The sequence below is a fragment of the Dendropsophus ebraccatus genome, chromosome 12 (assembly GCF_027789765.1).
Source record: "Dendropsophus ebraccatus isolate aDenEbr1 chromosome 12, aDenEbr1.pat, whole genome shotgun sequence".
NCBI classification, from domain to species: domain Eukaryota; kingdom Metazoa; phylum Chordata; class Amphibia; order Anura; family Hylidae; genus Dendropsophus; species Dendropsophus ebraccatus.
Window position 1 is genome coordinate 53,170,675 of NC_091465.1, and position 12,564 is coordinate 53,183,238.

The 12,564-nt window shown below is 44.1% G+C and overlaps 1 protein-coding gene across 1 annotated transcript in view; it reads right to left on the bottom strand.

The window, feature by feature from the left end:
• Positions 1-6,710: 6,710 nt before the first annotated feature.
• VPS11 (VPS11 core subunit of CORVET and HOPS complexes) overlaps positions 6,711-12,564 on the bottom strand; it is a 67,989-nt gene continuing 62,135 nt past the window's right edge. The window contains exons 14-16 of the mRNA XM_069947578.1: positions 11,063-11,234; positions 10,704-10,926; positions 6,711-8,377 (exon numbers count right to left, since the gene is read on the bottom strand). Of these exons, the coding sequence (XP_069803679.1) occupies positions 8,213-8,377; positions 10,704-10,926; positions 11,063-11,234 (560 nt within the window). The 3' untranslated portion in view covers positions 6,711-8,212. The remainder of the gene's footprint in view (positions 8,378-10,703; positions 10,927-11,062; positions 11,235-12,564) is intronic.

The following is a 12,564-nucleotide window of genomic DNA, read 5'->3' on the forward strand; positions in this document are numbered from 1 at the left end:
TTAAAGTTTCTCTTAAAAGGAAGTCACTGGTAAAGGGGCGTTCTGGAAGTCACTGGTAAAGCGGCGCTCTGGAAGTCACTGGTAAAGGGGCGCTCTTTTCAAGCACTATGTATTTCCCTGGTAATGCAAATCTAGTTTACATCATGTATTCCGGCAGCTCCATGGGCTCAATATCAGAATATCATACTAGAGTACTTCAATATCAGATACTTTCTGAATGGGATGGCTTGGTTGATTCCCTAGACTCTTTACAGAGTATAAGATCCCTCTCCTGGTGGGAAGTGCAAGATCATCTCAACAGGTGTCTACCCTGGAATCTGTAGGACGTAACTGCAATTACTACAGACGCCAGCCCCTGGGGGCTCATTTGGACCCCTTATACTACAGGGGTATGGAATCCAGAGGAGGCAAGAGACTCACCAAACGTAAGAGAATTGAGACATTTTCTATCTTTGACCCAAGCTCCTCCACAGTTGCAAGTAAGGAACGTCACAGTTCTAACAAACAATGCCTCAGCGGTTACTTACATCAACCATCAGGGGGGTTCAAGATCTCCAGAATTCATGAGTATATTACATGTTCAGACTGGCAGAGCCCCACCTTCTCTCCCTACTGGAGCTGCATCTAAAACGAGTGGACAATTCCATAGCAGACTTTCTAAGCTGGAACAGACTCAACCAAGGGGAGTGGGAATTGTCCCAAGAAGTGTTCCTAGAAATCTGCAGACTTTGGAGACCCCAACAATGGATCCCCGTTCAAGCCTATGTCTGATTCTCAGATTAAGTTTTTATCTTTGAAGTAATAGCTAATAGGAAGGCTGATTTCTGCCTGGAGGGTGAGTAAGATCAGGGCTTTTTCTAACATCTCCCCCTACATGACTGTTCGCTACAACATTATACTATACCTTGACCCTGCCTTCCTTCCTAAAGTATTGTCTGATTTTCATAGATCCCAGGAGGTAGTTCTTCCTTTCTTTTGTAATAACCCTTCTAATGACAGAGAAGCTGCTTACCACACATTAGATGTCAGACAGGTTATTCTTCACTTCCTGGACACTACTAAGGATTGGAGAAGTAATGACAACCTTTTCACTTCTTTCCAGCGGAAGAATAGGGGTAACAGCTATCTCTCAAACAATTGCCAGATGGGTTAAGCAGGCCATTGGAGAGTGTTACAAGACTAGTAGGAGGGAGATTCCTGTGGGATTTAGAGCCCATTCCACTAAAACTGTAGCTACCATACGGGCGAAGAGAGCTTCAGTACCGATAGATCAGAGCTGTAGAACTGCCACCTGAAGCACCCCTCATACATTCTGTAGGCACTAGAGATTACAGCTCTCCTCTACTGAGCATCTTACCTTTAGCCGTAGGGTTCTTCAGGCAGTAGTAACCCTAGTCCTACTCTAATCTCAAAGGGTGCCATCATAAGGCGAGAAGAGGAAACACAAATTACTAAATGGTCATTTCTTTTCTTTGAGCTCTTGACTGCACCCCGCCTAAAATCTGCCTCTCTCTCTATATCAGTGTTTCTCAACCTTTTCAGGCCAAGTACCCCCAGGTGACGAGATTCTCCAGCTGAGAACCCCCAAGGATGTGATCGATTATAAACGTTGCCTTAGGGTTGTTTCACACATACGCTTCGCAGCGAAATTTGTTGCCATACTCTGTGCTGTTATGGCCTATGGCTTTGCGCTGTGAGAATGTAGCCATTGCCTATTACACTCATTAGCCACCAGGCCTTGAACAGATCCTTCTTAACTTCCTGCGCTCCCCATGTAGTCTGGCTACATCAGGAAGTATCTGATACCTACCCCATGTAGTCAGATTCCTCCTCATGTAGCCAGATACCTCCCCTATGTAGTCAGATACTTTCCCCTATGTAGATAGATACTTCCCCATGATGTTGCTATCAAATGTGAGGTCTGGGAAGGGTTACCCTTTGGAATTTTTTTTTTACCTCATGGCACCTCTAAGAAAATAACGTTCTACAAAATAAAATAAAAAACTAGTTCAGTAACTCACAGGTGACGGTGTCTTCTTTTTTCCTTTTTTTTCTCCCTACGGCCCAGAGAGAGAGGATGTGAAGGAAGAGATGGAGGAAGGTGGAGAGAGGAGGTGAAGGAGAGGGAAAGAGAAGGTGAAGGGGGGAGATGGAGGGAGGGAGGGAGGGAGGGAGGGAGGAGGTGAAGGGTGAGGAGGGAGGGAGAGAGAGGAGGTGAAGATGGAGGAGGGAGGGAGAGAGAGGAGGTGAAGATGGAGGAGGGAGGGAGAGAGGAGGTGATGGGGGAGATGGAGGAGGGAGGGAGATAGGAAGTGATGGGGCAGATGGAAGAGGGAGGGAGATGGAGGAGGGAGGGAGAGAAGAGGTGAAGGGGGAGATGGAGGAGGGAGGGAGATAGGAAGTGATGGGACAGATGGAAGAGGGAGGGAGATGGAGGAGGGAGGGAGAGAAGAGGTGAAGGGGGAGATGGAGGAGGGAGGGAGAGAGGAGTTGATTGGAGGAGATGGAGGAGGGAGAGGAAGTGATGGGGGCAGATGGAAGAGGGAGGGAGAGAGGAGGTGATGGGGGGAGATGGAGGAGGGAGGGAGAGAAGAGGTGAAGGGGGGGGGGGGGAGAGGAGGGGGGGGGGGAGACACGGTACAAACTGTCCCATCGGCTCCCGGCCGCTGGAGGAGACCGCACAGCTGACTGGCAATACCAACACCCCCCGGACCCCACACAGCTCAGTATAGCACCCCCTGCCGCTTGGTTGGTTACGGGATGCGGGGGGGTGTAATCGATCCCCCCCCCCCCCTCCGATGCCAAATACATCACCCCCTCTCCCCCTTCAAACCCTGTGTACCACTCATCAGATCTGCAGAGCCGGCTTTCAGCTTCCCTGGGGTAGCTGGGAGCCGGCTCGGCGCTGCAGATCTGATGAGGGGTACACAGGGTTTGAAGGGGGAGAGGGGGTGATGTATTTGGCATCGGAGGGGGGGGGGTCCATTACTGAGTGCCGCATAGCACCCCCCACATCCCGGGAACCGACCAAGCAGAGCAGCCGGTGGCTATACTGAGCTGTGTGGGGTCCGGGGGTGTTGGTACCGGCGCTCCCTGTCAGCTGTGCGGTCTCCTTTTCCCCAGCAGCATCTTCAAGCCCTGTCCTACACACCACGCTGCTGGGGGAAGGAAGGAGAGCGCAATGGCGGTAATTCGTGTCGGGACATTGCTGGATGATGGCAGTGTCCCGGCACCAAAAGCAAAAGTTTTTTTTTTTTCCCCACCTCCCGTGTACCACCTCAACCTGCGGCGCGTACCCCCTGTAGTACGCGTACCGCAGGTTGAGAAACCCTGCTCTATATGATTTGTATATATATATATATATATATATTAAATAATGTATTTTATTATAGTATTTTGTGTCTGTTACACACACAAATATCATATATATATATATATATATATATATATATATATATATATGTGTGTGTGTGTGCATGCTTTTTCTGTGCTGTGTTAGTAAGCTTCACTTCTAGGTACCTTGCTGAGAACTGGTGCTGCGATTTGCTTCTTTTAAAGGTCCAATGGTCCTGTTTCTTGTCCAATGGGAGTAGGAGGTGGTCCTCTCCAGGGGTGCAGTCATGGGTTCAAAGAAATGAAATTACCGGTTAGAAATGTATCTTTTCTTGGTGGTTATGTACATCAAATCTATCTTCTGGTCTCAGCTGGATAGTGTCTTCTCCTGAGGTTATTACAACAGATGCCAGCCCCTGGGAGTGGGGGGCCTACAGTACCAGAATAAGGGTACTATTAGACGGGCCGATGGGGTCCTGATAATACCTGTAAATGAGCTAGATCAGCACTCGTTTACTGGGCCTATTACACGGCTCGATAATCGTTTAACAAGGGCTGCAAGGACATAGTTACCGATGTCCCTGCAGCCCTTGCTTAAACTATATACATTACCTATCCACGCTCCAGGGCTGCTCCTGCGGTCCGCTTCTCACCGGATCCAGCGCGCTCTAGCTTCAGAGGGGCCTGTCAGCTGACAGGCCACTCAGCCAATCACAGGCCGGGACCGCCGCAGCCTGTGATTGGCTGAGCGGCCTGTCAGTTGACAGGCCGCTCTAAAGCTAGAGCGCATGGGACCCGGAGAGAAGCGACCGCAGAAGCAGCCCTGGAGCGTAGATAGGTAAAGTATATCGTCAGTCGCTGGCCGCGCACCGCTATTACACATAGCAGTGTGCGGTCGGTGCCTGACAAATATAGGTTCTAACCTATATCAACGAGCTGCCGATGATCGTGGTATATTTTACACGGAGCGATAATTGGCTGATCGGGTAATAGTACTAATGGGTGCGTTTACACAGACAGATTTATCTGACAGATCTTTTAAGCCAAAACCAGGAACAGACTATAAACATGGTCAGGTCATAAAGGAAAGACTGGGATCTATCTTCTTTTTAAATCAATTCCTGGCTTTGGCTTCCAAAATCTGTCAGACAAATCTTTCTATGTAAACGCACCCTTAAGCCCCTATTCCACGGGTCGTTTAAAGGAGCAATATCATTCGTATTCGGCCGATATCGGCCGCTACGAACGATATTCGTCCCGTGGAATAGAGTGCAACGATCAGCCGACATCGTTCATGTCGGCTGATCGTTGCAGTCGCTTGTTTTTCAACATGTTGAAAAAAACGCGACTGATATAGCAGCGATCTGCTGCCGTCACTCCGTTGAATAGGAGCATCGGCAGCAGACGCTGCTAAATCCTATGGGCTGCCCGGACGATCAGCGATCCTCCGAGCAGCCCCTCCCGCACTCACCCGCTCGCTGCAGCCGCGCTGAATAGCGGCGGCAGCGAGCGGGGAACGAGGAGCAAACGAGCGCTAATAGCGCTCGTTTGCTCCTCCAAACGACTCGTGGAATAGGGGCATAAGGGCCCTATTCCGCCGGACGATTATCGTTCAGATTATCGTTAAATCGTTCGAATCTAAATGATAATCGTTCGGTTGAAATGCAGTTAACGATTAACAACCGAACGAGAAATCGTTCATCGCTTTATAAGACCTGGACCTATTTTTATCGTTGCTCGTTCGCAAATCGTTCGCATTGAATAAGACGTCGTTCGGTCGTTCACAATAGATACGAACGCAATAGCGAATAAATAGCAAAGAAAAACTATCGCAATTACGATAATAAGTAACGATTATCGTTCAATGGAAATGAGTGAACGTTTTCAGGTCTTTCGCAATAGCGGTCGTTTGAGATCGTTAATGATTATGCAAACGATAATCGTCCGGTGGAATAGGGCCCTTAGTCATATAACTTTAAGGAATTGGCAGCCATTTATTTTTCCTTGTTAGCAGCTGAAAGTTATGGGCAGGGTTCAGATGTAAAGATCTTATCTGACAACTCTACTGCTGTTTCCATAATCAATAGTCAGGGTACCACCAAAAGTTTTTCGTTGTTAAACTTGCCTTATAGTATTTTTTCTTTTGCAGAGGAAAATCTGTTAAGTCTCTCAGCTGTTCACCTCAAGGGTGTCCTTCAACACCAGAGCTTACTTTCTCAGCCGCCACCAGCTACATCAGGGGGAATGGCAATTGAATCCAGCAGTCATCCAGATGATAGCAGATCTATGGGGGAAGCCACCAGGGCAGACAGGCAGGTTTTTTCCTACTGCCCCCAGTAGACTGGCCCCTAGCAGTAGACACTCTGGCTCTTAAGTAGCCATGGGACCGAATGTACACTTTCCCTCCCTTAGCGCTGATTCCCATTGTCTTGAAGATGATCAAACAGGTTCAGATCTCTTTTCATTCAGTTTTCAGGGGCCAGTAAGGGGTGAAAAGCCAGCAGTGGCTCTATAGCTAGATGGCTTAGGCAGGCCATCTGTTCATGCTAGTTTTCTTCTGGTCTCTCTCCTCCTCTTAGGCTTAGAGCCCATTCCACCACAGCTATTGCTGCTTCCTGGGCCGAGCGTAGTGATGCATCTCTCTCAGATCTGCAGGGCAGCTGTTTGGTCTTCACCTCGCACGTTCTTCCGGCAATATAGGTTAGATCTTGCTAAATCTTCGGGTGTGTCCTTTGGTACAGGCTATTGTCCCTCCCTGATTTTTCTTCTCTGGTATTCTCTGTCTGGTGCTATGTTGATGGTTCCTAAATTATTATCCTTGTACTAATCATGACTCTCTTCGGTCTCTGGAAATCACTGAGGATGAGAAGAGGGCCTAATCTTTTTATCCTCAAGGTTTCCTGTCTCTCGCTCTCTGTGGTGATGTCATGTACTCCAGGAAACATCATTACTGGGGAGTAACAACAGTTTTTTTGACTGTATATTAGCAATAGTTTTGCCCTTTTTCAAGGCATCAAAAAGCACCTAAAGAACTTTCTATATTTGGTCTCTATTTGCAAAATGAATATTTTTATGTTTCTTTTTTAAATTATTGACATGTTGATTGTACTTAGTCACAAAAATTTGTCTATGTGTTTTTATTTTTGGAGATTTTGGGATTCTCCATAATAGTGTGTGTTATTTTCTCCACTTGTTTTCTTGAGTATCCTCTTTTAAAAGACAGACAAAAGAGGATGGAAAAAGAGAGCCCAAGTATGGAAAGTTGTTTAAAGAAACTATTTTTTTTTGTTGGAAAAGGGTAAAACTATTACAAACAGAATAGTTACAGGTGATATACATATGAACAAAAAACCCAAATAAACTTTCCTCCAGACAAGTTTTAAACATTGTACATTTATAACTAAAATTGAATTTTTTAACGCTACCTACAGCAGGAATTAATGATCATGATAATTAATTCTGGCTGTATTGAGCTGATACCTTGGGGATTGTGTAATTTACTTATGCTTTCGCATTAAAACAATTTTTTATTATTATGATATATATTTATTTCATGTTTTTACCATATGCATGTCATATAAAGCTTGTATGCTCTAGGTCCTCTGCATGCATGACCAAGTGGACTCTGCCCCTCAAAATGTTGTGAGGCAGGTGGAAAGACAGAACAGGACGGCTCCTTAAGTGAAGGCATACACAGTCCATTTTTGGGATACAGTGGTACCTTGGTTTAAGAGTAACTTTGATTGAGAGGGTTTTGCAAGAAGAGCTCACAGTTTTTCAAAATTGTAACTTGGTTTAAGAGCTCCCTGTACTGGGTGGGAGGGGCATGGGCTGCATAACATGGTCTACAGCATTGTACTCTGACCCAGGAAGTCTCCTTCACCTTCCAAATCATAGCAGATCCACTTCAGGCTGGGGCTTGCATCAGGGGACAGGGCTGCAGAGGTAATCTTTTCATAGCTGTAATCTGCCCTGCTCATTCCTTAATGCTCCATGCAGTCTCGCTCAGCCTTTGTTTCGCATCCTTTGCATTCTTGCTATAATTGTGCCTGCACTCACACTCAGCTATACACACTGCTGCTATAATGTGCCTGCACTAACACTGAGCTATACACACTGCTGTATAGAAAAGTTTCTTTTACTGTACTCCTGCACAGCTCTGTGATTCTCACTTCCTGATAGGTCCATGCTGACCCCCCCCCTCCCCATTGTGATCATGTGACCACACAGACCTCTGCCAGCCCTGCTTCTCTATTCTAGCCTGTTGTACTACACTCCTGTACAATGGGGGATCTGCAGTTCCATCCTGTATCTACAAACTGCTCCGTTTTTTTCATTCTTATGCACTTACTATACATTATACACCACATGCTGCTTGGCTATACTCTACAGTAACTTATGACATATCCAGCTTTCTAAATGCTTGTTTATCTGTTATTCAGATGAAAAATATATATTTTAGGGGGTGGAACCTTTTGTCTGTGTTTCAACGATTCCTTATGGAAAAATTTGCTTTGGTGTAAGAGGATTTGGATTACAAGCATGGTCCCGGAACGAATTTTGCTCGTAATCCAAGGCACCACTGTATTTGGAAAAAGCAGATTAATGAAATAATGCCTATAACTAAAGAGACCACAGAAACTTTCCACAAATTATATTGCCCAGGTGTAATGCAAATACAATAGTGCTAATGTCTGCCATATATTAATGTCCATTAAAGTCAAAGAAGTGATAGAGCCTTCTGAAACGAAATACTAGATACCTAAAAGACTGGTATGTTCGTGATACGTTAAAGATGGTCCACTGGATCTATGTTTTGTCAGAACGTAGATAACCACACTGTAAGTGTCCTTGATTATAAATAGTATTTTCGTGTGAATTACACGTTTCTTCTGGTGTTGATAAGAAGGTCCCGCTGCAGTCCTGCATCCTTTACTACAGCTGTCCTTCCTGCAGGAGCATCTGTGATCAACGTCAATTTGTTGAATACACCACGGCCAAAGTATTCTGCGACTACGCTGAATCCATCATTAGCACACTTTAACTTGAATAAAAAAAAAATAATAATATTAAGACAATTAATTATTATTATTATTTACTCATGGTAAACCAGACTAATGTAAGTGAATATTAATGAGAACTTGTCCCTGGTGCCCCCCACAAGGACCCCAGGACCTGGAAAGTGAGGAGAACACTTTTTTTTAGCTCTATTAACTGATGTAAAGAGCTACAAACACAATTTTGAACTTGATGTACATCCTATTCCAGTAACTGGTATCCATTCACAAGGGAATGTGGCAACTTTAAATCAGTGAGGCTTGACTTGAGTCTGTGCAGAAAAAAGTTTTCTGCATATAGCATGCACACCATTTTCATAGTTATTTTCAGCTCTCTACAGTATTTCCAGGTACTGGGGTGTTGTTTGGAGCTCGTCTTTAAATCTCACTTTATCTTGTCTTATACACTACCGTTCAAAAGTTTGGGGTCACATTGAAATGTCCTTATTTTTTAAGGAAAAGCACTGTACTTTTCAATGAAGATAACTTTAAACTAGTCCTAACTTTAAACAAATGCACTATATACATTGCTAATGTGGTAAATGACTATTCTAACTGCAAATGTCTGGTTTTTGGTGCAATATCTACATAGGTGTATAGAGGCCCATTTCCAGCAACTATCACTCCAGTGTTCTAATAGTCCAATGTGTTTGCTCATTGGCTCAGAAGGCTAATCGAAGATTAGAAAACCCGTGTGCAATCATGTTCACACATCTGAAAACAGTCTAGCTCGTTACAGAAGCTACAAAACTGACCTTCCTTTGAGCAGATTGTGTTTCTGGAGCATCACATTTGTGGGGTCAATTAAACGCTCAAAATGGCCAGAAAAGAACTTTCATCTGAAACTCGACAGTCTATTCTTTTTCTTAGAAATGAAGGCTATTCCATGCGAGAAATTGCTTAGAAATTGAAGATTTCCTACAACAGTGTGTACTACTCCCTTCAGAAGACAGCACAAACAGGCTCTAACCAGAGTAGAAAAAGAAGTGGGAGGCCGCGTTGCACAACTAAGCAAGAAGAGTCTCTAGTTTGAGAAACAGACCCCTCACAGGTCCCCAACTGGCATCTTCATTAAATAGTGCCCGCAAAACACCAGTGTCAACATCTACAGTGAAGAGGCGGCTGCGGGATTTTGGGCTTCAGAGCAGAGTTTAGAAAGAAAAAGCCGTATCTGAGACTGACCAATAAAAGAAAAAGATTAAGATGGGCAAAAGAATACAGACATTGGACGGATGAATCCAAGTTTAAAGTGTTTGGATCACAAAGAAGAACGTTTGTGAGACGCAGAACAAATGAAAAGATGCTGGAAGAATGCCTGAAGCCATCTGTTAAGCATGGTGGAGGTAATGTGATGGTCTGGGGTTGCTTTGGTGCTGGTAAGGTGGGAGATTTGTACAGGGTAAAAAGGATTTTGCAACGCCATGCCATACCCAGTGGACAGCGCTTGATTGGAGCCAATTTCATCCTACAACAGGACAATGACCCTAAACACACCTCCAAATTGTGCAAAAACTATTTACAGCAGAAGCAGGCAGCTGGTATTCTATCGGTAATGGAGTGGCCAGCGCAGTCACCAGATCTGAACCCCATTGAGCTATTGTGGGAGCAGCTTGACCGTATGGTACACCAGAAGTGCCCATCCAACCAATCCAACTTGTGGGAGCTGCTTCTAGAAGCGTGGGGTGCAATTTCTCCAGCTTGCCTCAACAGATTAATAGCTAGAATGCCAAAGGTGTGCAATGCTGTAATTGCTGCAAAAGGTGGATTCTTTGACGAAAGCAAAGTCTGATGTAAAAACAATGTTATTTCAAATACAAATCATTATTTCCAACCTTGTCAATGTCTTGACTCTATTTTCTATTCATTTCACAACGTATGCTGGTGAAGAAGTGTGACTTTTCATGGAAAACACAAAATTGTTTGGGTGACCCCAAACTTTTGAACGGTAGTGTATGTGGTTTACTGGATATTTGACATCCCCTGCCTTAAAGCTTATTCTGCAGCCACTCATATTAGAATTACTAGTGTTCGGTGCAGTGGTGTCAGCCACGTCAATGGTCACCAACTGTAAATAAATGGCATTAGGAGATCATAATAATAGAGAACTTTAAACAGGTACGGTCACAAATTGAGATGTCGCAGACTGATCAAAACCACTCCATTCCATTTTGCGAGCATCCAGATACTCATCTGAGGCATTTCTGCTAATATTTCTTTACAGATTTGCATTTAAAAGACATCTATACATTATAATAGATATCCCTTTTTCTCCAGCATGTACAGTTTAAGATTATGAAAAGATTGTATAATGACCTGGTGTTGGAAGTGGTCAAACAGGTCCTTCTTCTCTTCCTGCGACCTGATCATATCAAGGACCTGACGATTCTCTGGCAGGCATGTGGGGCATTCTGAGTCGCTCTCTGCATAACTCTCAAAGCAGTGCTGATGGAAAGAGTGGCTACACAAGAAGTGTACTGACGGCAGCTCCAGGGCACTGCTACAGATGCTGCACTTAGTCTTCTGGAAGATCTTAGGGCTTAAGAAGAGAGCCATACGCATATACAAAGGTCAAATCAAAAAGGATTTTTTTACCCAAATGAATGTTCCACATGTCCTTATGTTCATGTGTCTATTTTACACATTCTGTACAGATACTGGCATTTGTCTTTTACCTGTTCCGCAATTCAAGGATCTCCTGTCGGATGCGAGCTGTTTCCTCCCTGTATTGGTTCACAGTTCTTTCATCATCTTCTGCTTGCTGACTTAGTTTCTGCATTTTGTTGATCAGGTAGTCTCTTATCACAGACAGGGTGGCAGTGGAGTTATGTGCCAAAGTCTGCACAACTATGAAAGAAATCAATAACTATATAAAGAGCATATCACTGTCTCGGAACTGGGTAATGAAAATGATAACTTAATTGACAGGACAACTTGTTTAGTTATGTTAGATTTTGTATTTAATATTCTCTCTTTGTATGTAATTACCTGAAAGTGAACACCTAAAACTGCTGTACAAACAGCTGATCATTCATGATGCTGTGAGCTTCAAAACAGTTAAAGTGTCACTGTCGTTTTGCAATACTTTTGACATGTCAGAGACATGATCAAAAAAGTAGTGGGACTGTGGATGAAGCGCTATAATACATCTTATAGCATATATTTATTCACAATTACATATACGTGTATATATTAAACACAAACAAATATGTACAAACTAGGTGATTATGATTATTTACAAGTGTTCGGGATGAGGGATGGGTCACCCCTGTTGCGCCCTGCCTATTGCTGGGGTGGGACCCCATGGTTTAGGCGTCCCCAAACGTCAGGAGGGACTAACCCTATACTCTGGTTGTAGTTGTCTGCACAGGGAAACATTGTGATACATTGAAATCCTGGAATGGGCCTATCAAGCATCCAAGGAACCTATACCAGGCCACAAGTAAGGGATAATTGATCTCTATACTAGAGTAGACCGGACATCACATTAGACCAATCAATATCCTAGAAGTCATCTCCCAGATTTGTTACCTGACAAACTTTGGAGTGTCTAGGGGCTTCCCCTCATCTCTCTATTGGGGTACCCCCCCCACACATACACACAACGGTGTGACTGACATCATAATGTGAACATCAGCTTCCTTTGGATCAGACTATCATTCTAATCAAGGCATATCCCAAACATTTACCAACACTCTTCCTATTCCCTGAGAAACTTGTCGCTATAGAACAAGGGAAACGCGTTAAAAAATGGAAGAAGGGATTTCATAATAATTATTGACAACCTATTTCTATACCTGCCATTGTTTATGTCATGTATTGATCTAAATATACCCAAGATCATTGACATCAGTGACAGGACAGACAACTACAACCCGAGTATAGGGTTAGTCCCTCCTGATGTTTGGGGACGCCTAAACCAGGGGGTCCCACCCCAGGGGAGGCAGGGCGCAACAGGGGTGACTCATCCCTCATCCCGAACACTTGTAAAAAAAGCATAATCCCCTAGTTTGTACATATTTGTTTGTGTTTAATGTATACACGTATATGTAATTGTGAATAAATATATGTTATAAGATGTATTATAGCGCTTCAACCACAGTCCCACTACTTTTTCGACCCAACCATAGGATTTTCGTGTCAGAAACATGTCAAAAGTTTTGATCGGTATGGGTCT